We start from the raw sequence: 27,940 nt of genomic DNA, 5'->3' as shown, positions 1-27,940 counted from the left end.
TTTGTTGGGCCTGTCTTGTAGGAGGTGACTTCTGGGTACTCGTCTGGCTCTGTCAATCTGTTTTTTCACTTCAGCAGGTGGGTATTGTAGTTTTAAGAATGCTTGATAGAGATCTTGTAGGTGCTTGTCTCTATCTGAGGGATTGGAGCAAATGCGGTTATATCTTAGAGCTTGGCTGTAGACAATGGATCGTGTGGTGTGTCCTGGATGGAAGCTGGAGGCATGTAGGTACGTGTAGCGGTCAGTAGGTTTCCGGTATATGGTGGTATTTATGTGACCATCGCTTATTAGCACAGTAGTGTCCAGGAAATGGACCGCTTGTGATCCTCCAGTCCAACCGTCTGCATTTCAAAAGCCAGAGAATTTCACCAGTAAACTTCACCATAGTGGGGCCAAGAATCTGACCTGTAAGGCAGAACTGTCCCTTCATTGTGCTTAGTTAATAGCATTGGTCCCCAGGAATTCCACGGATAATAACCAGGCAGTGAAGCGGATCATTGCTTGAATACTGTTGCATGTCTTATGTACCTGGTTAGACATGGCAAGATGAGGTCAGGATGACAAGCCAAGCCATCATTGCAATGAAGTTCCCAGATGTGCACTGCTGTGACTATCTTAATTCCTATTAGAGAGACAACACTTAATTACTATTGTGAGATAGAAACGATGCAAAAATCATAGTAATCTGAATTATGCCCTTGCCCGTTTTTGTGGTTAGTGATACCCTGGCATAATGGGACACAGAACTCTGACCAACCAGATAATCAAAATTCAAAGTTGCACACAAGGTTTCTTAATAGTAATTAATAATGCATTTCTCTTTCTATCACACATTTTAATGTAATGAAAAGATTTGCTGCTGATTAAGCGCCAAAGTCTGCTCCCAGTTACACTGGTGTAAAGTCCAAAGTAACTCTGTGGCAATCAGTAAAATTGCTTATTTATGTTGATGTAAATTTGACCCCGGGCAAAATCCCTTAGTTCAAGTCAACGGGTTTGAAGAGCGGAAGTCCAAAGAATTCTTAGCTGGAATTTCAAGAAAATTAATAACCGCGGATGTTATGGACTGATCCCTTCCAATCTTTACAAAAGGAAATTTTGTGTAGGTATTGAGTATATGATTTTTTTCTAATGCAATCTAAGAAAAAGAACAAATGGACCAGAATATCAGCTCATGTAAATCAGTGTAGCTCTGAGGAAGTCAGTGGAGCATTGCTGGTTTACAACAACTGACGATCCAGCCTATAGTTCCGTAGGTAAAATTGCTCCAGAAACACTTGTTAGAAAAACTGTGTGCTGTTCACTACATTTGTGCACGTACATGCAGTAACACCTTTCAGCTGACGTCTCAAAACACTTAGCAAACGTTAATGTCTCATAACTTCCCTGTCAGCTAGCCAGGCATTTTCACACCCAAAGAAATTCTAGGTAAAGTTTACGCAGCCTGCGGCAGCAAGCATCCCAACCCATGTCGACAGACTCAGGTTTGCACAGCTCACATTCGCCCCCTAAAAGTAGCTATGTAGACACCACTTTGAAGTTGCAACTTGGCTTGAGAACCTTAGGGCTTGTCTACACTTGCAGCGCTGCACCAATACGTTGCTCTCTGTAGCACTTAGTGAAAACACAACCTATGCCAATGGGAGAGCTTCTTAATCCACCTCCCTGAGAGGCCATAGCTATGTCAATGGGAGAAGCCCTCCCATAGACATATCGCTGTCTACACTGGGGAAACCCACATTCCTAAGCGACAGAGTTATATCGTCATAAGTTGGTAGTGTAGAACAAGGCTGAGTTCCGCCCTGAACCACAACATCCACACTGCTATTTTTAGGGCACTAGCTTGAACCCCTCTAGCATAAGTCTGTCTGCCCGGGCTGGGAGGCTCACTCTGTTGCAGCGTAGACATGCCCTCTGTGTTACCCTAATTATGGAGGTGCCACTAAACAGCCTTAATCACAGCCATTGCTTGGTGTCACATTACTGATAGGTACTCTCAAACTTAGCTCCAGCTTTATGCAGGTTTTCAAAGGGAATATAAATGAATTGCGTTAGAATTGGGAGACTCCTTGCAGGGTAAGGTTCTATTCAGTATCATAGAATCCTAGAAGATTAGGGTTGGAAGAGACCTCAGGAGGTCATCTAGTTCAACCCCCTGCTCAAAGCAGGACCAACACCAACTAAATCATCCCAGCCAGGGCTTTGTCAAGCCGGGCCTTAAAAACCTCTAAGGAAGAAGATTCCACCACCTCCCTAGGTAACCCATTCTAGTGCTTCACCACCCTCCTAGTGAAACAGTGTTTCCTAATATCCTACCTAGATCTCCCCCACTGCAACTTGAGACCATTGCTCCTTGTTCTGTCATCTGCCACCACTGAGAACAGCCAAGCTCCATCCTCTTTGGAACCCCCCTTCAGGTAGTTGAAGGCGGCTATCAAATCCCCCCTCATTCTTCTCTTATGACGAAGGGTGGCAGAATCTGGTTGTGTATTATTGTATTTAAACCATCTTAAGCCCATGTACTGACCGAGATGTATGCACAAATTGCCCAGTGACATCAGTGTGAGTTCCAACTTTATATCTAAGAAACTATGCTTCTTATATCCTTTAATTTCCTCTTCTATTAAAACCCCTTCTGATCTTGTAGGCCCTTGGACTGGTGAAAAGACTGACTCTCAGTAGCCTTTCTAGGGTGACCAGACAGCAAGTGTGAAAAATTGGGACAGGGGGTGGGGGGTAATAGGAGCCTATATAAGAAAAAGACCCAAAAATTGGGACTGTTCCTATAAAATCGGGACATCTGGTCACTCTAAGCCTTTCCCACTTTCCCTCATGCCTTTGGGTACGCTGCTAACTTCTTGCTCCAAACTTCGAGGTGAGCTGACCTCCCTGGATAGGCTGAGCACGGCAACGCCCACCAGTTAGCAGCCTGGGGCTTGTGTGCCCTGGATGGTTAGGAAAATACATTCCTTCTACTGAAGCTCCTTTCTGAAAAGTTTCCGGGCCCGAGCCTGAAAGAACTCCTACTGAAATCAATGGGAGATCAGCACACGTGACACGCACCCATGTGAAGAGGGCCAACGTTATGCCTATGCCTTTTAAAGACTTTGCGAGGACTTCAGCAGTGTATAGGATGTGTGCTGCACAAGGGCAGATTTCACCCAGGGACAACTTCTAAGATGGGACTAGATTTGCAAGTTCTGAAACAAACTAGAAATAAAAGTGTGGAAAAAAACTCCATAGTGACAGCCAGTTCCCCTCCAGGTCATGTTCACCTGCATCCATCTCCAGAGTGCAGTGATGCATGGAATATTTGGAGGTAATGCAAATAAAAGCAATGGAATGTAGGAGAGAAGAGTTGCTTATGATGGTTTTTAGAAGACGAAAAAGCAAAATGAGGAGGCACTGCTCAGCAGATTGTGGGATTATATATGTTTATTACTGCCTCCTTTGAGATACTGTACTCCTGAAATGAATGGAGTAAAATAACTATGGAAAAGGTTTTTTGTTTTCTGTAGAACCAAAAATGTTCAGCGTGTGTCAATTAACTGACGTGCAAGAAAGCCCCAAAGATTTTCAGAATTTTGTTTTGTCTTGTTGTTACCTAATTACATGCTGAACTGCAAAGGCTTGTTCTTCACTTGTCAAAAAAAAAAAAAAAAAATTAAAAGGATCCTGTCAGTGCATTTTCCCCCCAGAGCTTTTAAAAGCATATTCTTTGTCCTTAATCATTTATGGAAAGATTTAAAGTGATACGTTTCCTTTCTCACCTTGTGTACTTGTGGGTTTGCTATTGTTTGGTTTTTCACAAGTGCTGTGCAGACACAACTTTCGTTTTGTTACAAAAGAGCAGGGAAAGATGTGTTTGCCTTTGGGTTTGAAAAGAAATGCCATAACTTTAGATGAATTAGAACCATTCTCATTTTCTTTTAAAAAAAAGTACAACATATTGTCTGCTACATTGTCCGTTACATTTCACTTTACTGTCTTCTTGAAGAGTAATAATAAAACCCAAAAATATTACTGTAATGAAACAGCTCTAGACCTGTAGGCCCTCTAGTGGAAATGATCCTTCATACAAAGGAGTCTAATATAGATCAAATATTTGTGCAAATGTTAAACGTGTGCCGTATGGAGAGAAAGACGCATTCCTTTAATATAGTTATTTGCTTGATCATTTCAGTTATATTTTTGCACAATGGAATTTGTAAGCTGATGCGAAGGAAGTTTCCAACAAATTGTTTGTCATGCTTTTCATTAAAGTTTGACCATTTTTTATTTTAACTTCTCTATGATCACTTTAACTTGTGTCACTGGTTTTATAAAATGAAATGAATGTTGCGTATTGCGCAAAGCTGTTGAACCATACCTAGTTATGGACACACGTTTTATAGGTGGAAATGTGCTTTCCTTTTAAGGAAGCTTACAAGTCCGATACAAGTTGAGTAAGGATGGCTTCCTCGTTTTCACCATTGACTCTGGAAACCTTGCCAACCGGGAATTACACCATGTGAAGATCAACAGAGAAGGAAAAGAACTCATCATTCAGGTATCAAACCTACCTGCCATGGTTTACTTTCAGGGTCCTATTCACTACCTGTGCCCAACATTAATTAGTACCTTACTCCACAAACAGTCCCATTGATTTCAATGGACTTACTTAGTAGGCTTCATGACACTATTTGTGCAAATCCCTACTCGCTGGTGGGACCAAAGGATTCACAATCTGGCACCACCGTGAGCAAGGCTGGCAGAACATAGCTCTTACCAGATTGCATTTTCAAGTAATGTTGTTGATTATAATCTGAAATAAGGTATATGATGCAGATCATTAGGCTCATAGCCTTTACGGCCAGAAGGGATCATCATGATCACAGAACCTGATACACTCTGGGCCATAACCTTTGGCTGAGTTACAGAAGTCCTCAAATCTTGATCTAAAGACTTCAAGTTATAGAGAATCCACCATTTACTCTAGCTGAAAACAGCAAATGACCCATTACCCACAAAACAGAGGAATGCAAATCCCTTCCAACCCCCCCCCTGCCCCCAATCCAGGGTCTTTGCCAGTCTGACCTGGGGGAAAATTGCTTCCCACTCCTAAATATGGCTATCAGTTAGACCCTGAGCAAGTAGGCAAGACCCTGCACAAGGCCTCAGACACCTGGGAAACAATTCAAAGCCTTCCCCATCTAGTGTTCCACTTCTGGCCATTGGATATATTTGCTAATAACCGGCACAGATGGGCCAAATGCCATTGTCAGCAGCCTCATCATACCATCCCCTCCATAAACTTATCAAGTTCAGCGTATTGCCGAATTTAAACAAAAGAGCCACAGTGAGTGGAGGCATATGGGAACCTCATTGATTTCAGGTGAATGTGACCCATAATTTGACTACATGAGGAGGAGGAAGGACTGATAGGGTTAGATTGGGTGACTATTACCACTCACATAAACAGTCCCATTGACTTCAGCAGGACTAGCTGTGTAAGTGCTTACCTCATCTACTGTGACAACCTTCCATCAGCTGATGAGAGCCCCAAAGTCCTACGCACCGCCGCTCTCCAAATACATCATTCTCACTGTCCCTTTGAGAAGCCATGCTGAGTCCAGGACCCAATAGGTGGCCTGTTAGGGCTAACAAGTAACCTTGTGCTCTCCTGTTTTACAAAGGAAGAGCGGGGAGTGAGCGCACAGCAGTGTCTGATGCTCTCAGACCCGGGAGAATTCCTGCAGCTTTTAGACAAGCTTCTGCTTAATTGCTAGGGCTGAATGGTATTTTCTGGCAGTCATTAATGAAAAGAGAGGGCAAGGCAGAGACAGGAAAGGAGGAGAGAGGTAAGGAAAAGGCAGTGAGAGAGAGCATCACACTTTTTTTTTTCTTTGGTTTCCATTTATTGGCATAAAACTATCCAGGTATTGGCTATGTCCGGGACACTGTAGAATTGTCCCACCTCCGGTCAGACAGCCCCTGCACTGTTGAGGAGGATGAAAGGCCCAGGGAAGCAGAGCAGTCAACGGGAGCAGAGGGAAACCTTCCCATAGTTGGGACCCTCCTTCCAGACGGTGCTGGGGTTGCCTCTCGCACTGAGGTTACCTCTCCGGGGGCGGGAACTCCAGTTGCTAGGAAAAGACAGGTATTAATATTGGGAGATTCGATCATTAGAAACGTAGATAGCTGGGTGTGTGATGACCAGGAGAACCGTATGGTGACTTGCCTGCCTGGTGCAAAGGTTGCGGATCTCTCGAGGCATCTAGACAGACTTATGTGTAGTGCTGGGGAGGAGCCGGTGGTCGTGGTACATGTAGGTACCAATGACATAGGGAAGGGTAGGAGAGATGTCCTGGAGGCCAAATTTAGGCTGCCAGGGAAGAGACTGAAATCCAGGACCTCTATGGTGGCATTCTCAGAAATGCTCCCAGTTCCACGCGCAGGGCCAGGTAGGCAGGCAGAGCTTCAGAGTCTCAATGCATGGATGAGACGCTGGTGTAGAGACGAGGGGTTTACATTCATTAGGAACTGGGGAAACTTCTGGAATGGGAGGAGCCTATACAGGAAGGATGGGCTCCACCTAAACCAAAGTGGAACCAGACTGCTGGCACTAAACATTAAAAAGGTTGTAGAGCAGTTTTTAAACTAGGAGATGGGGGAAAGCCGACTGCTGCAGAGGAGCATGTGGATCGGACAGAGACGTCTCTTAGGGGAGAGTCTAATGATAGCGAATCTCCAGGTTATAGTCAGGAGCAGAGGATGGAAGAGGATAAAGTAGGGGCCAGATCAGATGATAAACATTCACATAAAAAAGAATCTGACACATCAGAAAAGGGCAGACAAATAAACAGTGACAAGTTTTTAAAGTGCTTGTACACAAATGCTAGAAGTCTAAATAATAAGATGGGTGAACTAGAGTGCCTTGTGATAAAGGAGGATATTGATATAATAGGCATTACAGAAACCTGGTGGACTGAGAGCAATCAATGGGACACAATCATTCCGGGGTACAAAATATATCGGAAGGACAGAACAGGTCGTGCGGGGGGGAGTGACGCTATATGTGAAAGAAAATGTACAATCAAATGAAGTAAAAATCTTAAGCAAATCCGCATGTTCCATAGAATCTCTATGGATAGAAATTTCATGCTCTAATAAGAATATAACATTAGGGATCTATTATCGACCACCTGACCAGGACGGTGATAGTGATGATGAAATGCTAAGGGAAATTAGAGAGGCTATCAAAATTAAGAACTCAATAATAGTGGGGGATTTCAATTATCCCCATATTGACTGGGAACATTTCACTTCAGGACGAAATGCAGAGATAACATTTCTCGATACTTTAAATGACTGCTTCATGGAGCAGCTGGTACGGGAACCCACAAGGGGAGAGGCAACTCTAGATTTAGTCCTGAGTGGAGCCTAAGAGCTGGTCCAAGAGGTAACTATAGCAGGACCGCTTGGAAATAGTGACCATAATACAATAGCATTCAACATCCCTGTGGTGGGAAGAACATCTCAACAGTCCAACACTGTGGCATTTAATTTCAAAAGGGGGAACTATGCAAAAATGAGGGGAGTAGTTAAACAGAAGTTAAAAGGTATAGTGACTAAAGTGAAATCCCTGCAAGCTGCATGGGCGCTTTCTAAAGACACCATAATAGAGGCCCAACTTCAATGTATACCCCAAATTAAGAAACACAGTAAAAGAACTAAAAAAGAGCCACCATAGCTTAACAACCATGTAAAAGAAGCAGTGAGAGATAAAAAGACTTCCTTTAAAAAGTGGAAGTCAAATCCTAATGAGGCAAATAGAAAGGAGCATAAACACTGCCAAATTAAGTGCAAGAATGTAATAAGAAAAGCCAAAGAGGAGTTTGAAGAACGGCTAGCCAAAAACTCCAAAGGTAATAACAAAATGTTTTTTAAGTACATCAGAAAGCCTGCTAAACAACCAGTGGGGCCCCTGGACGATGGAGGTACAAAAGGAGCGCTTAAAGACGATAAAGTCATTGCGGAGAAACTAAATGGATTCTTTGCTTCAGTCTTCACAGCTGAGGATGTTAGGGAGATTCCCAAACCTGAGCTGGCTTTTGTAGGTGACAAATCTGAGGAACTGTCATGGATTGAAGTGTCACGAGAGGAGGTTTTGGAATTAATTGATAAACTTAACATTAACAAGTCACCGGGACCAGATGGCATTCACCCAAGAGTTCCGAAAGAACTCAAATGTGAAGTTGCGGAACTGTTAACTAAGGTTTGTAACCTGTCCTTAAATCAGCTTCTGTACCCAATGACTGGAAGTTATCTAATGTAACGCCAATATTTAAAAAGGGCTCTAGAGGTGATCCCGGCAATTACAGACCGGTAAGTCGAACGTCTGTACCGGGCAAATTAGTCGAAACAATAGTTAAGAATAAAATTGTCCGACACATATAAAAACATAAACTGTTGAGCAATAGTCAACATGGTTTCTGTAAAGGGAAATTGTGTCTTACTAATCTATTAGAATTCTTTGAAGGGGTCAACAAACATGTGGACAAGGGGGATCCAGTGGGCATAATGTACTTAGATTTCCAGAAAGCCTTTGACAAGGTCCCTAACCAAAGGCTCTTATGTAAATTAAGCTGCCATGGGATAAAAGGGAAGGTCCTTTCATGGATTGAGAACTGGTTAAAAGACAGGGAACAAAGGGTAGGAATTAATGGTAAATTCTCAGAATGGAGAGGGGTAACTAGTGGTGTTCCCCAAGGGTCAGTCCTCGGACCGATCCTATTCGACTTATTCATAAATGATCTGGAGAAAGGGATAAACAGTGAGGTGGCAAAGTTTGCAGATGATACTAAACTGCTAAAGATAGTTAAGACCAAAGCAGACTGTGAAGACCTTCAAAAAGATCTCACAAAACTAAGTGATTGGGCAACAAAATGGCAAATGAAATTTAATGTGGATAAATGTAAAGTAATGCACATTGGAAAAGATAACCCCAGCTATACATACAATATGATGGGGGCTAATTTAGCTACAACAAGTCAGGAAAAAGATCTTGGAGTCATCGTGGATAGTTCTCTGAAAATGTCCACGCAGTGTGCAGAGGCAGTCAAAAAAGCAAACAGGATGTTAGGAATCATTAAAAAGGAGATAGAGAATAAGACTGAGAATATATTATTGCCTTTATATAAATCGATGGTACGCCCACATCTCGAATACTGCGTACAGATGTGGTCTCCTCATCTCAAAAAAGATATACTGGCACTAGAAAAGGTTCAGAAAAGGGCAACTAAAATGATTAAGGGTTTGGAACGGGTCCCATATGAGGAGAGATTAAAGAGGCTAAGACTCTTCAGCATGGAAAAGAGGAGACTAAGGGGGGATATGATAGAGGTATATAAAATCTTGAGTGATGTGGAGAAAGTGGATAAGGAAAAGTTATTTACTTATTCCCATAATATAAGAACTAGGGGTCATCAAATGAAATTAATAGGCAGCAGGTCTAAAACAAATAAAAGGAAGTTCTTCTTCAGTCAACTTGTGGAACTCCTTACCTGAGGAGGTTGTGAAGGCTAGGACTATAACAGAGTTTAAAAGAGAACTGGATAAATTCATGGTGGTTAAGCCCATTAATGGCTATTAGCCAGGACGGGTAAGGAATGGTGTCCCTAGCCTCTGTCTGTAAGAGGGGAGATGGATGGCAAGAGAGAGATCACTTGATCATTGCCTGTTAGGTTCACTCCCTCTGGGGCACCTGGCATTGGCCACTGTCGGTAGACAGGATACTGGGCTAGATGGACCTTTGGTCTGACCCGGTACGGCCTTTCTTATGTTCTTAAGTGAATATAGCACATACAGCAGGTGGACCCGATTCTGATCTGTGTCTAAAGCACGCTTTACACTACCAGTTAGGATTTATCCCACACACTGATCTTATAACATTCCCTTATATTGCAGCTTTTTCCACGTATTGCTAATCCTTGCCAGTCAATTTCCAGCCAGGCTTCATTTGTTTGCCTGTTTGTGGCAATCAGAGATTAATAGCTGAGAATTCTCAGTGGGGGCATAAGCACGTGTCAAATATTTTATAGTTTTCTGCAGGAAAGGTTTCTTTAGAAGTCTGCTGTATGAATACTCTGACACACTTTTTGGCTTTTTCTGCAAAATTCAAGCACATTCACTTTGGGATCAGCGGCAGGCAGGCATTACCGGTATCCAGTGTGGAGCTTTTCTACAAGGCTGGTCTAAGATACTTCAGGGGTCTCTGCATGTTGCAATAATCAACTGTTTTTATTGACCTGTTCCAGGTTGATCAAGTTCTCAAACTCAAGCACAACCTCTCGGAGATTGACTTCAAGGCCATCAAATCGCTCACCTTGGGCAAGGTCGCAGGTAGGCTGTGCAAATGGCTCGCTGGTTTGTCCAGTGTACTGTTAAGACTCTATAATTATCTGTGCAGTGTGGTAGGCTTCTTTTTTAACCTGTAAGGGCGAAATATAACAGAGCTGTTATTTACATAGTAGCAGAAGCCCAGTGAAAAGCTTGTTGGTAGAAGCTTTGGCGATGTGAGTTGTTTGCCCGGATAGCAACGTTAACCTCTCTCCTCTTGTTGAGCCATCTAGGAAAGGATGGTGGGAAGACCCAGCCCCCCCATGGCAGCTTAGAGGCACTCCTGAAGCTCAGCATGCCCTGTTTTACACCCCTGTGTGATGTACAACTGACTATCCCCATGTGGCTGGGCAGCTCCACTATCTCATCTTAGGGGAGGGCAGAGACGTGCCCTCACGTCCTCCCCACCCTCTTTGGGGCTCATATGCCCCCCTTCACACTAGCTGAGTACTGCATTAGAGACGCAGTCCCTGGGCTCTCATACAGTGTAGGAGCTGCAATTCTGTCTTCTATTTACATAGGCCAGGTGAGCTGGGATGGCCCTTTGATTCCCTCCCTGTAGCGGGGTGGACATCCACTCTTGCCCTGAGGGGTTGGAAAAGCCCTGCAGAGGGCTGGGGCAGGGCAAGGTAAAACCCTGGCTGATTGGGGGAAGTGGCTGCAGCTGGGCCACACCCTAATCAGAGCCCAGATGGCCTGTATAGAGAGGCTGGGAGCCAGGAGCTCAGTAGTAGTCTCTCTCTGCCTTCAGAGAGAGAAGGGCCTGGCTGCAGGGAGCTTGGGACAGGGTACCTGAGTAGAGCAGGGCTGGGGAAAGGCTGAGGAGCTGGGGAGCTCCAGCCTGGATAGCCCCAGGCTGCGGCCTGGTAATAGGCCAAGGGGTACTGGGGGTTGCAGAGGGCACCCCAGGGCTAGGCCAAGGCAGCAGGTCCAAACCCAACCTTGCCAATGATGAGTGGCCTATACTGCAGTCTGCCCCAGAGAGTGGCGGCTAGATGGTGACTGGCAGTGGCCTTATCCTGAGGCGAGGTGGGGTTAGTGGGTGGGGGTTCCCCTGGGAGGGGAGACCCAGCGTGTGTGGGTATTGCCAGGGGGCAGCACCCAATGCAAGGGGCACCGGGGTCATGGGAGGGACACGGGGGCCAGTGCAGAGGACAAGGCAGATCACCGGCCTGCAGAGGGCTCTCCAGAGGCTGGTGAGCTAATTCCCTGGACGACCAGCAGGAGGCGCCGCAGGGGTGAGTCTGGGCCCCCTTACACTCCCCTTTAACAGTGCTCCCCCATCTCAGGGCCAGGACGAATCTACCAGAAGCTTCAGATGAAGAACCCTTATTTTTCTGTTCTCAAGTGGGCCACTTTGTCATATAAGTACCCTTATTCGTTCCTGATAAGAACCTAATAGCCTCTTTATTATGACAAGAGAATGCTGTTGCTGGTCCCACAGCGAAACTGGACATCCAAATCAAGTCTGCCATCCGGAGTGCTTACCGCTGAAGTCTCTTTTACCACGGCCGTTTAAAGGTTCACTAATGGCCCCCAAAGCCTATAGAATTGAAAGCCTTTTTGGCAGATACAGAAAATAGACATCCATGTGTGTCCACTTGTGAGCTATTAATTGTACATAATAACAGCAGCGCCCTTGGTATCGTTCTTTGCCAGGTAGTATAAGTAAAGGGACTGATATTTTACCTTGCTTATAGCCAGGGCTTGGCCTGTCTGTAGAGAAAAGGCATCCAGCAGCAACCCAAGCTCTGCAGAGCTGGTTTAGGTGCCTCAGTAGTTGGCACTCTTCCATCTGACTCACTGCTAAACTAATACCCCAACTGTGCAAGGTCCCATTGGGTTGCTGAACGCATCTGCTTCCGCTGTATCGTAAAACCTCACTGTGAGTGGTTCCTACGGAGGTTTCAGACAGCTTGTGTCATGGACAAATCCCTCTTCTGTTTATCTCACTTGTCCTGTAACTTCAGGTAGATATGTCATTCTTCTCTTCCTTTATTCAAGTTCTGTCGTGTTGCCTGAGCTGGAAACCTTCCTACCCAAATGGTGGGAGAAGTGTCTGCTGTACGTAGAATATGCAGAATTTGGCCTACAGAACCCCACTGGTTACTTAAACAGGGGCCTTAGCCCTGGTTCTTCTTCCCAAATCCAGATTTAAACTACATTTTCCTTAAGCAAACTTCTCCCCTCTATTTTGGTTGCCCTTCACTCCCTGTCCTACACTGTTGTATGGTGTATGTTGAGCACTGTTAAACAGCAGCCATGTTTCATCCCAGAAGTAGCCGCCTTTCAGTCAGAAGGGTGGGAGCTCAGTTCTGCAGTCGTCACATCTCACAAACATTAAATAGGAGATTTGTCTGAATACAAAATGTAGGGTTGGGCCCAATCACTTTGGGATGTCAGGTCCTGTATAAGTGATATGATCATTATTATTATTATTATTATGGGTCTAGCATAAAAAGCACTTACAATGCTTCCTTACAAGCGTTCATTCCTCTGTAACCCAATGGCAGATAAATACTACTGCTCCATAAGAATGGATTCAAATATGATTTTTTTCTTTTTCCTCCATTCAGCTGTCTTTGCTCAGTTATCCAAGGGCCAGATTTTCAAAACTGCTTAGCGCTCAGACCTGAGTCCAGGTTTTCACAAGTGCTCGGTTCCTAACTGAAATGGTCAGAAGTGTTCAGAACCCAGCACCTCCCGTTAATTAAAAACGGTTAGAAGGCTAAGTGGAGGCAGAGCTCTTGTGGGAATCTGACCCTCTGTTTAGGTGCCAGAGTGAGAACAGATGGATACCGTGCTCTTTTGAATGACTTTCCCCGTCTGCCTGCCCAGTCTCGACCTTCCGTTTCCTCACTGCTCCATTTCAACGCTGTAGGTCAAGCTCTCTGAGCCTTTGTTGCCTAACCAGATGTTTATGTCCTCTCTTCTGCTTTCTGGGGCCTTGATTTTTTTCCTTTCCTTTCTGATTAGCTTAGAAATCAGATGAGAGCTTTGAGGAGAATGTCATAAAATAACGTTTTTTGTCACATTTTCCTTTGAGACCCACATAAACACGCCTTTAGCTCTTGCAAGTAACTGTTTTATGAAATAAAAGATTTTGAAATTACATTGCAGCTTCTGCAGCTGCACTTTCTTTGTTCCAAAGCCACTTACGCTTATTTATTTCTGCATCGCTGTTGCCCGATTCCAGGGGTTGTCCTTGGTTTTGGAGTTGCGTTCCAGAGGTGAAATCCTGATCCAGTTTAAATCAAAGGATTCTAGTCTGGCATCAAGAGACTGGGCTCAATTTTCTGTTCTACCACAGACTTCCTATATGGCCCTCGGCAAGTCACTTAATCTCTATGTACCCTATCGGTAAAATGAGGATAATAGCATTTTGCTACCTCACAGGTGTTGTGAGGATAAATACATTAAAGATTATGGATACTACTCCACTGTATTTGCTTGTCTTGAACGCTAAGTTTATATTTAAATCTGTCTGTCTGTCTATGGTTCCTAGATGTCCCCCAATGCCATAGTATCCAAGCACCTCACGAACATTTGTTGAATTTATCCTCACAGCATCCCTCTGAGATAGGGAAGTATGATCATGCCCATACTTTGTTGTTGTCATTTTATAAACACAGAGTTGGAGCACGGAAGGACTTATCCAAAGCTCATTGATTCCATGGGAATCCTTTCATTGACATCAATAGGCACTGGATTCAGGTCCCAAATGGCTTGTCCAGGGTCATGCAGAAAGTCAAGTCCCAGCATGGAACACAGATCTGAGTCCCACCTCCACTACAAGACCATCCTTCCTTGTGGTCATCCCTCTGTGCTAATCACTAGATCATACACCCTTCCTTTTGACCTTTTGTACATCAATTGAACCTAAGCATATTAAGGAGATGATATCACATAGCCCAACATGTCAGATTTGTTTGCCTGAGTTTTCTCTGACTTTACCAATTCACATGTGGTTCTGCTGTGTCTAACCATATTTTCTTTTCAGCCATGTAATGTCTCGTGTATGCAACATAATTAAAACAATGACATGTAAAAGTTGCCATTAGCTCAGTGCTTGGAGTGATCTGACTTTGTGTTTCCAACCCAACTCAATCTATTTGTCTCCGGGGACCCCAAGGTGTGACCCTCTTTGAAATGCTTTTGGATGGTGGTTTATTTTTTAACATATTTGTGAAATTTCTTCATTCATGCTGCTACAAGCCTAGCTCTTGCTCTTACATCTGCCGTAAATCTATCTGAGCTGCAGAGAAGAGTGTTTGACTTTCTACATGGTTACTTCTTTCCCCCCTCCCCATCACCTTACCAGTAGCACAGTAGTATCAGAGTTAGGGGGGGAACTTGGATTGTGGGTTAAGGAGGTTCTGAAGATGAATAGTATAAAGGTTTCTCCAGCACGTATTTGTGGTGACCTGTCTTAACTTGTGGCTTCTCCACTTGTGAATACCCCAACCACCAGATTCATGATGGTAAAACCTGTATAACACACCACACCTTTGTGGATTCACTTATTTCTTTAAGTGCCCAATCCAAAACCCATTGAAGTCAATAAGAGTCTTTCCAGTGACATCAGTGGGCTTTGAATCAGGCCATAAACGTAATGTAAACTGGAGGTTTATTTGAAAAACCATTGTGCTTGCAGTGTGAAACAGTTATTATTTATATAGGCCTGTAAATAAACAGATTGGTTTATAGAATATTGACAGTAACATGACAGAGTTCCTGCCCCGAAGAGATCACAAACTAATTCAGATGAGTCACACAGCAGCTGCAGGTTTATTTCAGAAGGTACAGAGACATCACCAATGGGGCGATGGGTGTAGGAAGGCTTCACTAAAGAAGTGCCTCCTTAAGGAGAGGTGTAAATGGAGAAGAGGGATGAAGTATAATTGTGCCTGGGTGGTCACCTTTTTAGGAGCCAAAGAGGCAATAGGTTTTTCAATGAATTAAAAGCTCCTATCACTGAATATTCTAGCACCGCTTTCAAAGAATGAACACAGAACAGCTGCAACCCCATCAGTTCCACACCTCAACAACCCCGCCCTGACCCTTCTTCTGTTCTTTATTAGCAGTTATATTCTTGCCCCTTCAAAACCTCTCCCTCCTGTTCCCTACCTTTCCGGTCTTTTCCCGCCTCCTCAGAAACACCAGAGCAGCCAGGAGAAAAAAAAATCTATCTCTGAGGTGCATTTTAGACCTGAAACTGCTTTTGCTGCAAGGAGCTTAATAAAGCAACTTTGAAGATGGAGTTGGGTATCCAGGATAAAAGAGGAAGTAGGTTGAGGGCAAGATGGCAGTGGCTAAAGATGAAATGGGAGGATAAGTTGAGCTGTCAGAAGCTCTGCTGTTGTTCCCACATCAGACAGCAGTAATGCCATCCTGCCTGTTCCAGAGTGACACAGAGGTCGCTCAGCAATCACTTCCAGCAATACAATTTAGCGGGTGTTTTGTCTTAATCCTGAGAGGAAATCTGTCCTCTGTTTCCCTAACGATAATGCTCTCCAAAAGAAGGCTCTGTTCTCTCTCCCAGTCCTGTCTCCCCCTCAGCTTCCCTCTAGAAGCTTTATTTTTAGGCTGACTAGTTGTTATTTGAATTGATTGCAGCTGTCTGCTCTTGAAAGAAGCATGTTTTCCATTGTAAGCCCTCTATACCTCTCCATTTTCTTGCATCAATTGCCTCTTGTCTCATTACAACGTATCGTATTGTGAGCCCTGTTGAAATCAAACAGGGGTGGCTGTGTTGGGGCACATTAAAATGAAGATGTCACAAATGGGTTTTGACATCTAACAAATGTCACATTACAACCTGAAGTGATGCCTGTTTTCAGCTGATAGTTGAGCTTTAAGAATATATAAAAAATGCCTGGGTCAAGCACCTGGGTGGGGAGGGATAGCTCAGTGGTTTGAGCATTGGCCTTCTAAATCCAGGGTTATGAGTTCAATCCTCAAAGGGGCAACTTAGGGATCTGGGGTAAAATCAGTACTTGGTCCTGCTAGTGAAGGCAGGGGGCTGGACTTGATGACCTTTCAAGGTCCCTTCCAGCTCTAGGAGATAGGATATCTCTATTTATTTATTTAAATTAGCTTGGCTGGGCATACTGAGCTCTCAAGCACTTCCCACTGTGTGAAATGCTCCATAAATTGGGACCAAAGGGCCAGCTCATAGTTTCTGTCCTTTGTGCCCCTTGGAAAGCCCGGTGGCAGTGGTGCCTTTGGGTAGGTCTACACTGCAGTAAAACACCCACGGCTGGCCCATGTCAGCTGACTCGAGCCTGAGCCAGGTGACACAGGCCAGCCGTGGCTGTTCTATTGCAGTTGCTCCTATCGCACTCTGGAGCCAGGAACTGCTCTAAGCTGCATTGAGTACCCATGATCCTGTCTCAAGATGCCTGGATGGCAGCCCCACTATACTTTTTATTCTGGTCTTGCCCCTTACACTAGGAAGGTCCAGATTAGGGTGGACTAGAAGCAGCTAACAATGGCTCTGTGCCCCCCAAGGGTAGTCGTAAGTAGGAGAAATCCTTCCCTGGTTTTAATTGCTGACTTTGAGGCAGATTTGTACCATGAGCGCAGGGGTGCTCCAAGCTGCCTTTATGCAGGCTTGGATCTAGCCCAAGATGTGCATTATGTTTCTCCCAGGTCAAACCTAATATCAGCAACGCTTCTCGGTTTTGTGGCAGGACACGACAGCCTATTTACGTGCATAACCATGGAGTGCCTGGTGCCTAGCGGCCCATATTCATAATGGATGCAGGACTGAGACCACTTCTGCGTCATTAACTCAGTCAGCCCATTTGTTCGTGGCCAAGAGTAACCTTGCCAAGATGGTTCAGCCGCCACAGTGAAATGAGGTGATGATCTTGGTTTAACTCTCACAAGACCACCTTTCTATGTTTGGGCTGAGAAAAGAGGCCAAGCATTGCATCAGCATGGAGATGAAATGGTCCTTTCAGCCCCTAGCCGTGGTCCATCCAGTACAGGGTTAAGGCCCACTCCGGGAGAACGTAAACTGGTGGTATACCTGCTTCCATTGAACTCCGTGACAAAACTCCCACTAGTGAAGTGCTTGACAGGACACACAGGGACTGCAATGGGGGAAAAGCAGGCCCAAAGAGAGTGGACTTTAATCTCCAGTGCTGTCAAGTTGACTCTTGTCACAAGCATGAAATTGACTTTTAAAAGTAGCTTAGGGGGAATAAAAAGGACACTGAAAAGTGTTCATGCTTTCTCTTTGTCTCACCTTCAGAAGCCCCTTTGATCCAATGTCTCCAACACACTAACAGCATTAATTACGTGATTGGGAAAAAAACATACCTACTTTCAAAGGCAATTGTTTCAAGTCCTTCTTGATTGTCTTGGTCCTTTGAACATAGTTATTTTCTGCTTGTTTAAAAAAGAAATCAGCCCCTTTGCTTCTGAAGAGCATTTTGTAATTGCACACTTACTTCCAGCCGAGCACTGAGGACCCACTCCTGCATTTTGGAGTACCTCTGTTGGGAAACATGCACAGCAAGGTGTGATATTCTTCCTGGCTGGTGTGCTCCAGTGCAGAATCTCATTGCCAATTATTCTGGTTCTCACTTGTAGCTACTGTGTGACAGTGCCAGGCGATAATGTGTAGCTCTAACTGCAAAAGGACATTGTGAATGACGACTGATTTGTTGTTACTATTAATTTGTATTATCATCGCTTCCAGAGGTGCAATTAGGATTAAGGGACTCGTTCTATTAGGTAGAACATAATATACAGACAGTCCCTGCGCCAAAGACCTTGCAATTTGGTTTCTTAAATTATTGCATTAGTCTATAATTGGACTAACTAATGCACGGACCAGCAGAGAAGCTTGAATAATTGTTATTTTAAAAATATGGATGGGTAAAGTTCATGAGAGTGAGCAGCTAAATTACTTAAAAAGCTGAGAAAGACGAGTAAAAAACCAAACTTCTCACCACAGACACAGAAGACCTGCAGGAGATTTAACCTGAGAGAACAAAAGTGCAACACTGTAACGTCAAAAGACAAAAAACTGAACATCAGATTCAATCTGGTTAAATTTACCAAGCCAATTAAACACTTTGGAGGAGTCATAGAGTTTAATGTCAGAAGGGACCATTTCTGATCATCCAGACTGAGCTGCTGCATAACGCAGGCCATAGAATATTTCACCCAATGATTCCTGTATTGAACCCAATAACTTAGAGAGTATCATAGAAATGTAGGCCTGGAAGAGACTTCATGATATGATGCAGTCCATTCTCCCATGTTGAGGCAGGAGCAAGATATTCCACCAATTTGTGGTGGAATATCTTTCAGAATCCAATCTAGTCGTGATTTAAAGACTTCAAATGCTGAAGTGAGCTGTTTTCTTGGTTAATTACCCTCAAAGTTAAAATTGTGTGCCTTATGTCTGATATAACTACGGATTTGCACTATCCATATGAGAATTCAAACAGTGTGGTCAAACCTGTAAGCCCAAATTACAAACAACTCCCTTTGGCTTCAGTGAATTCTGAGGGCTTTCAAGACTGAACTCAAAAACGTAATTGTAAAGAAAACCATAATTCTTCAAGCACGATTCGTGTCTGAGCATTCTCAGTTTTTCAAATGTAATAGCCCTTTAGTGGCTAGTCCAAGTGGGGCCTTAATTCTGTTTTCAAATAACTAATGAAACTGTCATATAACATCTCTTAGGCTCTTCAAGCGACCATGAAACATAATTCAATATTTATTGGCTTTCTCCTTTGGCGGGTGGAGAGGGAACGAAGCAACTAAGATAGTGTTAGCTCTGTGGGATATGAAATATTCACTCCTTGTGTTAGAGATAGTAAAGAAGCAAGAATAGATGTGTTGGGGAATGTTCACTAAGATTTTTGTAACTTCCATGAAGACAGAAGATGCTCTAAATCACTGTTTTCCCATGTTTTTGTAAGCTCCGCTTCAGAAATATACAGTCAATGCTTTCCTTCCCCTGGCAACCTCACCATCTGTTGTTACAGGCCTACCCATCTTAATTTATACAGCTTCCACTTCCCCTTCTGCACAAACACTTGTGAAAAAGGCCAAAGCATAACTCCTGAAAGTTAGATTGTATCCTACATCAGGAATGGACGTATTTCCATTGAGACACTCTTTGTTGTTGTCCTTTGAAACATCTCCCCTGTGGGGAAAACACAGAATGTTCTTGCCATTTACACCTACGTTTTGCTTGTGTCTGTTCTTGCACCTAGAAGATGGATCTGTGACAATTGCCCTAGTGACACCGTGTGCAGACTTAGGGGCTATTGCAAGTTTCCTTCCAGCCCAGAACCCTAGAGTGACATCTGACACCTACACTTGGGGTGGCAAAGGAACAGCAACGCTTAGTAAAATTATGCCTGAATTTCTGCATGGGAACACATCAAACCTAAGTGTTTCTTTTCGAAAGCCATCTCAGAAGCATCAGACAATGATCAGCAATCATAAGTGCCAAAGGATAACATGGACGTCAGTGTAGACCTGTAGTTTGAGCTGTTTAACCACGCTGCAACCCAAATAACTTCCCTCACCATCCCTCCCCCCCAACCCACTACATGAAAAGAGTTACATAATTTATTTATTTAGCAAAGTCAAGCACTCAAAAGTTAAAAATACTGCCAGACTTATTGTTGCCTACGCAACCTTCATTCTGCTCTCTTGTGTGTCCATCCTGTGTGTTGCGTGAGGTGGGGTCACATAGGAACAATAATATGTGGTCGTAGAATTAGACTTCACCATACTGCATGCACATAAGGATCTATCACTTTGGTGTACAAGGTCCATCTGTAAATCCATGGGTAATATCAAATTGCATTAACTGCATGCAGTTGGGTAACTCAACTTGCCTGAGTACCCTGCACAATGATAATGCCCAGGAGCCAAAGAAGTAACTAGTATGTGAAACTGGCTTCTTGGACTTGCCTCCATCCACATTCAGCACCCTAACCAGGGCATAAAATAGTAGGATATGTGAGAGGGATCAGCAATTTTCTACTCACCGGTCCAGGACTAGCCCTTGAAGAGTTTACTGGTCCAAATCCTGGCAGGCACTGAGAGATCATATTTTAATATCAAGTCACTCTGCTTACCACATTGTTGTCATTGGTATTTAGGGTTTTTTTTCCCCTTTCAAAGCTTGTAACCAAAGCTTTGTGGGCCTCATCCAGCTCCCATCAATTTTACTGGGTATTGGATCAGGCCCTATATGATCCAGAAGATCTTGAAATGTGAACTGTCAACTGTTGGGGGCTGGAAATTAATCTCTAAATCTGACAGTTTTATGAGATCAGCTAATAAAATTATTTAATGTAGACTGGGAAAAATATGTCTGATGGTAATCAAAATGATCTGTTTTTAAAGGCCATTGTCTTACAACGTGAAAGGGTAGAAACAGATGAGGAAGCTGGGAATCCCAGTTTTGCAATGCTATAAACTACACATTTGTAACACTACCAGTAGACATGATTTCACACCTCAAATGACCACTGATCTTGCATTCAATGAGGCTTTTTTATTTTGTTTTTTTCCCCCCTTATATTGGCACAAGGTGTACATAGCAAGTCGCAGAGCTCTTAGCAGTATGAATTTCAGTTCCTAGAAAGTAAATAAATGGGGCTTATTGAGAAAGAGAAAATAGCTTACCCGTCCTTCACTGTCTTTCTCAAGCATCAGGCATTGCTGCATTCAGAACTAACTGTAAAACTTATGCCTTTGAATTGGCTTTCCCCTAAAAGGGCCTAAATGTACATGTACCCCCTACCTCCCACCCCTAACTCCACATGCACAAATTAAGCTATTTATCCTACAGACTGGGAAAAAAGATAGCGATTGTTATTTCTGTTTGTAAATACTTGGGAGTCTCATACCATGGTGATGGGGGCATATAAGTAGGTAGATATATAGGTCTAGTAGATTGTGGAATACTCTCCCCAAGGTAGTTTGATAAGCTCAAAGGACATGAGACATTCGTTAGACTATATGAAGGACTGGATAACGAGCATCACTGAACAATCCTGTACTGTCAGCAGTGGACAGAGCAGATGATCTGCTAGGTCTTGTCCATCTCTGACAGCTCAGATTCTGTGAAACTGAACATGTTGAAAAATGAATCTTACCTCAGGGTTACTATTTAACCCCGATTGATTGTCAGAGGTGGGATCAGAGAGGAATTTTCACCCAGGTCAGATTGGCAGTGATGATAGGATTTTTTTTTCCCTTCCTCTGTGGCATGTGGGTGCTGGTCACTTGCCAGGCTCATCTGGGTATATCTCACTTAATTCATTTCCTGGCATTGCAGGGACTTCGGGCATTGGTGCATCTCGGTCCCTCCTATTCTCTGCCTGTGGCACATAATAGTTTAGTCTCCTGTGGACTGTAATACCATGGTCTAACTTCAGTTGTTGGGTTTAGCATGTTGGTGGCCTGCAGGAGATCAGACTAGGTGGCCCGGTAGCCCCTCATGGCCTTACATTCTATGATTTATGATAGTTTATGGTAGCACCAAATATGTGTTGGTTATTTCCAGACAAACAACAGGAACCTGGTTAGGGGAAGGAGAACAACAGAGGCTATTTATTTACAAGCCAACTCCATTCTCTATAAGTAGCATGGTAGATGTGCATCTTTAAGAGGGATTTAAATGTGGATATTGTCTCAGACCTACGGGTCCAGTGGAAGAAGGATGTAATTGGGTGAGAAGCTGGTGAATAAGGTCAGGTAAGCTGGCAAAGGGCTTTTTAATCAACACGCAAGAGGGTACATTTAAAACACCTTTTTGATTGTGTTGTGTGTTGCAGATAGTCTGGGGCTAGATTCTGAGGTCTTGAAGGCGAACTCGCATGGCTTTATGGGATGCCTGTCCTCTGTCCAGTACAATCACATAGCTCCATTGAAGGCCGCCTTACGACATCCCAGCATAGCCCCCGTGACTGTCAAAGGCTCCTTGACTGAATCGAGTTGTGGATACATAGCAGAAGCTGATGTGAACACCATCACCACAGTATATTCCTCATCAGGTATGTTCTGTCAAGAAACTGAGGCTTCCATTAAACCAGCCTTTTAGAGCTCAGCGTGGGATTTGCTCCCTCCCTTCCTGCTGTCACGGTAAGTGTGATACTAGAAGCAAGATGGCTTGGAAGCTATCAACACATAAGTGATCAGGATGTACAGATAAAGCCTATTCAGGTTTGCACCCACTAAAAGGCTATATCCTGATAATAAATGATCCTAAACAACTGATTAAGATCCTATATTGCCTGAAAAATGCCCACAGGAATGTGACATTATAGGAGAGTAAAGCCTGAGTTGCAAAGGATAGTCCAAACACTGTCTCAGGAACATGGGACTTCAATTGCCATTGCAGGTAGTCCGTGAAGTCTGGTATCATGGCTCCAGTACAGGAGATTTCAAAGGAAAACAAAAACCTGGTATGGTGTTGCATATAATACAACTGTTCCTGACCCCAGATCCTGACCAGCATATGCCCTGAAGTCCAAGGAATCATGCCATATACTAACTGTGCTTTATATAACTAGCTTTTATTCTAGCTAGTGTAAATCATAGAAGATTAGGGTTGAAAGAGACCTCAGGAGGTCATCTAGTCCAACCCCCTGCTCAAAGCAGGACCACCACCAAATAAATCATCCCAGCCAAGGCTTTGTCAAGCCAGGCCTTAAAAACATCTAAGGATGGAGATTCCACCACCTCCCTAGATCACCCATTCCAATGCTTCACCACCCTCCTAGTGAAATAGTGTTTCCTAATATCCAACCTGGACCTCCCCCACTGCAACTTGAGGCCATTGTTCCTTGTTCTGTCAATGCATGAGTGTTACTCTGTGTGTCTTTTACTGAATATGTGTATCATTCACTTTGTTTTAAGTGAAGGCACATAACTTGAATGTTCCTAGCTGATGATCCTAAGCCGTTCATTTTTCCTCTGCAATCATGAAATTGCCCTCTGGGACTCTTAAGTGGTTTGCATATGTGAATTAGTATGCCAGGGGAAAAAAGAACCCAGAGAGCAGCTGGTAGTACTGTCACCCCAGGAAGGGACACACAAGTCGCTGTTTTAGTCACTAGTGGATGTGGCAGAGACCTTAATAACCAGAAAGGAGTAAAAAATGAAAGGTTTTTTTTTCTTTTTGTTTTTTAATCCTTTGAACTATGAATTCACTTTATCTTCTCTGCTGGATAACTCATAAAGCTTCCTATGTTTTATATCCTAATGCCATTTATTTCCTTGACATTTGGACTTGCAGCAGATCCCCCTTTCCTTCAGCTTCTATCCATGGTATTCAGCAGAAAACAAATGATGCTATTAGTGTTTTGCATAGGGAGAAATAATTAAGCTTGCTCTCTGTGTTGGGAATGGATTCCAGTTGATGTGTGCTTTGTTTTTTAACTGAAGAAACATGGCTCGTTAATGGTGAATGGTTTAGGATTGCTGTGTGTGTGTGCAGACACGCATGCATTTTCACATGTGTTTACACACAAACCCTGTCCATCACTCTGTGGGTCAAATTTTGCTCTCACTTATCCCAGGCCAACCTATAAAGTCAAGAAGGGGACATTTTAGGATAAAGCTTAAGTCTCAAAGAGTGCGTTGAAACTCTGATTTCAGATATAATGGGGCAGGATTTAGACTTTCATATTTAAATCTTGCAATTAACTAGATGTAAGGCAGTGTTAAGGTTAAATAAGCACTCAGATATCAGCTAATGCAGAGTTGTGGTGAAAGCTCAGTGTTATCTCTGCATATTTCTGCTTTAAAATATGGTCACCCTTTTATTATGATAACTGATACCTAATATAACCTCAACATTCAAAGTGGACTTGTTTTATAGATCTCATTGAGACTTAAATCAAGCCAATTTTGAAAACTGTATGTTCTATACTGTGAGTAATGGTTATATAAGAAATTCCATTTTGTATTTCATTATACTTTATATTAATTTACATATAATTTATTTTGATATATATAGAGAGAGACATTTTTAAGGAGTAATCACAGGAGGCCAGAGTTAAGGATTAATCTTCAGCTTTACTGTGCAATTCTCAGTTTATTAGTTCTTGATTTCTCATCTCTGCATGTCTGAGAACAACAACAAAAAAACTTCAAAGACTGCTATACTTGTGTGTGCCAATTTTCTAAGCAATTGATAGAGCAAAGATGCCCGCTGTGAATGTGTGAAAAAGCTTTCAGTGCTCATAACTTGAGAACTATTAAAGCACTTTTCTTCAAACTTGGAATGTTTGTTAGATCTTCAGGAAAGTTTCTTAGCAAACTACTTTTGAACAAAATCCACTCAGCCATGGTTGATTTATCCATGCACAAAATTTCTGATTGGAACATCTGAGGGGAAAACTGACTTCCTGTGGTGATGATATTTTGTAATGTTCCATAAAGCAGTGTCTCGTACGTGGTTGCACATATACTAGTTGCCACTCCAACTCCACATTGATGGCACCCTGATGTTTTACTCTACCAGGATGTTTACAGTCTATTAAAATGTTTTTTTTCTGAAAATATGTATTAGTGGTCATTACTATATTTTGAGGGCTAGATCCTCACCTGCTAGTTTATGCAAGTGGAGGATCTGGACCTTGTGTATTTAAATTATATATCCCAAATACTTTCATAAGTCAGATACTGTACAAAAAATTTTTGCTTGTGGAAGTCGTGAGACATTTCATGTCCCCATTTCACTGAGGTGCCCTTTGGTGCCAGTTTTCTTCATGCGTTATCTCAAGGGTCATATCTAAAAGGGAAAGAATGTCCTATTAAAATCTCATATGAGACACAGTGCTTTTTTCCCTCCTTGGCTGCAGAATTTACCATGATCCCACAGGGGAAGCTTCTGCTGTCACTTGCCATCTGCTTCTCTGCAACAAACACCTCGTTGTCTTGTATCCTGACTTTAGTTCTTGGGTGAAACATAATTCGCAGAACCTTTAAGGTCTGTCGACCTGCATTCTGATTAAACCACAGAAAGAAACTCAAAGTTACCTTTAAATCCCCAACACTTGTTTTGGATTTTTTAAAAGTCCTTTAGCTTCAGGTAATTTTTGGTCAAAGACTAAAGACTCTTTAATAGCATGTATGGCCAACATTTTACACAATGGACATGTGGATCAAAAGTCTCGCCTACCCCTTATTCATTTTATGCAATCTCAGAAGGTGACTTGTGACGCCAGTCAGAATTCTCCGTCCAAGCCATAGGGAGTTATGACAATTTACACCAGCTAAGGATCTGCCTCATGGTACGCAAAATTAGCTATATAGTCAACTCGTGTATAAACCAAGCTTTTCTGGTCTAAAATGAGTTGGCGTTTCACAAGGTCTGCTTGTCTCCAGGTGCCCAATCTCCATGCAGTGGGAAAAGAGAACTTGCAAAAGAGCTGCAATGGGTCCCACTTGGGGAGCCATATTCCAAATGGGTGACTCATTATGCAATCCTGGCTGGTGAGCATTTATTTATGTCAGCAGTCCCGTTGATTTCAAAATCTCTTCTGTGACTGCATCTGCTCTGAACATCAGCGATCTGCAGAAGTGCAAACCCTCCTCTGTTTACTGTTAGTTTGTAGGCATCTGTTTACAGGAAGGGAAAGGCTTTCATCTTTAAAACTGGCAAGAGAACTACTTCTCAAACCTCAGAATGGCTTGGGCCAGATTCTCTGTGGTCTATGGTTTGTGAAGCCATTTAAATCGGTGAAATTGGGTGTAAACGGTATCCTTTAGCACTCGCTTTGCACTAGGGTAAATGCCGGGCAAAGGAGAATCAGGCTCTTTGGAAAGAGTGCAAAGCAAAGCTGGGTAAAGATGAAAATTTAGCCCCGTCCAACGCACAAATATGCTCGTTTGTCTGAAGGAAAAAATCCCACTTAACGAAGTGCTAAGAGTCTGCCGAGTCAGCAACTAAAGCAAGACTGCTCCATAACAATGAGACATTGCAGCATTTTGCATCTCTTTCTAAGGCCTCCGCATCTCGCCTTTGAAAGGAGCAGCCTGGCAATGCCATACAATCTATCCCCGAGACCGTCAGAACTAGCTCCCAAGTACAGGCCCATGTGTGATAACCTGGAGGCTTGTAAAAGGGGAGAACAGCAGCTCTGCACTCCTGCAGACAGACACCAAAGAGAGGAAAGGGTGAGCTGAGATGAAAGCCCTCGTATGAGGATACAGACAGGCTGGATGGTTCAGACGCAGCGCTAGAGCTAGATCTGGGAAATGCGGGGACAGCTGGTGTAATTTATCATCGTTCCATTGGCTATCAGTGAGGGTTTGACCCATCATCTGGATCTGAAGCTCCCAAAGTTGCAGGTGTTTGAGTCCCATTTTGGTTTGGCTGAGATATGGAAAAGCTGGCTCTGGGAACCTCCACACTTAGAGGGTGTTTGAATACAGGCGTTTGCAACCCTGATCTCTTTAGTACTCTCTAGATGCTCCAGTCTCCTCAATGAAGAGCAATGCTCGCTGTGCAGTGCAGCAGAAATCGTTTGGCAGACCCTACGTGCCAAAATCAGGAAGTCTTCCTTCTCAAGGTTGAAAGCAGCCACAGAGGGGACATGGGTGCAAATTAAGGACGGGAGTGGATGTGGTAAAACAAACCAGAAGGACCTGTAGCATCTGAAGGGGGAAGATCAGAACATGTCCAATTTAAATGCACCCCACTGACAGCTTCTGCCCTTGGAACATGTGGTATCCCCATTGTTCTGCATTGAAGAGGGAGATCCCTTCCAACAGAGCCCTCCCCCCGCCTCCCAGACACTGTTTCTCTCCCTCAGATTGAACCTGACCCATATATCCTATATTAGCCTCCTCCCTTTCCAGATGCGTCTTAGTCTTGTCTCTTTGGCATTGTAATATTGTTGAGTCTGACAGAGGCTCCCAGCAGACTACCTGGGTCAAATGTCTCCCTACCATTGTGAGCAGGTGCACTGTGGTAGGATTATAGGGTGTTGGTTTTACCCAGTTCGTTTCTTCTTGCATTCACGGCTTGCACGGCTTTGTCTCTGAAGGTGCCTAAGGGTGTTGTCCTGTGATTACCTGTTTTTAAGGGGCTCTTCTTGGCTCAAATTCTCTAATCCCCACATATTTTCAGGGCGGACCAGGGTAGGTAACTTCATTCCAAGTGCTGAAGCAAACTCGGCACGTTGCCTATAGACAATGAGCTGTTTTGTATTTAATCAACTGCAGATCCCTTTGGGAAGTCGGATGAGCGGGAGCCCCTCACCAATGCAATCAGAAGCGATTCAGCTGTTATTGGAGGTAACTTTGTTCTTCTTTTTCTTTTGAATGATGCAATCCGAAAATATTTTTTCCCCCCAGAAAACAAGTACATAGGGTATTTGCAGCAAAAGGCTCAGCAGCACCTTACCCTCATTTTCTGCTCTACTCTAACACAGGGTTTTACAAGGCTGCTGCTGCTGCATTTATTATTAATATTCACTATATTATGGCAACATCCCAATGTTCCAATCAGGACCAGGGACTATCATCCTACAAAAAGCAACAGAGGGTCCTGTGGCACCTT

The 27,940-nt window shown here is 43.5% G+C and overlaps 1 protein-coding gene across 1 annotated transcript in view; it reads left to right on the top strand.

Annotated features, from left to right (window-relative positions):
* CNTNAP5 (contactin associated protein family member 5) overlaps positions 1-27,940 on the top strand; it is a 411,826-nt gene that overhangs the window by 378,812 nt on the left and 5,074 nt on the right. The window contains exons 20-23 of the mRNA XM_034785890.1: positions 4,419-4,549; positions 10,299-10,383; positions 22,203-22,421; positions 27,604-27,675. Of these exons, the coding sequence (XP_034641781.1) occupies positions 4,419-4,549; positions 10,299-10,383; positions 22,203-22,421; positions 27,604-27,675 (507 nt within the window). The remainder of the gene's footprint in view (positions 1-4,418; positions 4,550-10,298; positions 10,384-22,202; positions 22,422-27,603; positions 27,676-27,940) is intronic.

The sequence above is a fragment of the Trachemys scripta genome, chromosome 11 (assembly GCF_013100865.1).
Source record: "Trachemys scripta elegans isolate TJP31775 chromosome 11, CAS_Tse_1.0, whole genome shotgun sequence".
In the NCBI taxonomy this organism is placed as follows: Eukaryota; Metazoa; Chordata; order Testudines; family Emydidae; genus Trachemys; species Trachemys scripta.
The sequence above is the reverse complement of the archived record's forward strand: the minus strand, read 5'-3'. Positions and strand labels throughout refer to the sequence as shown.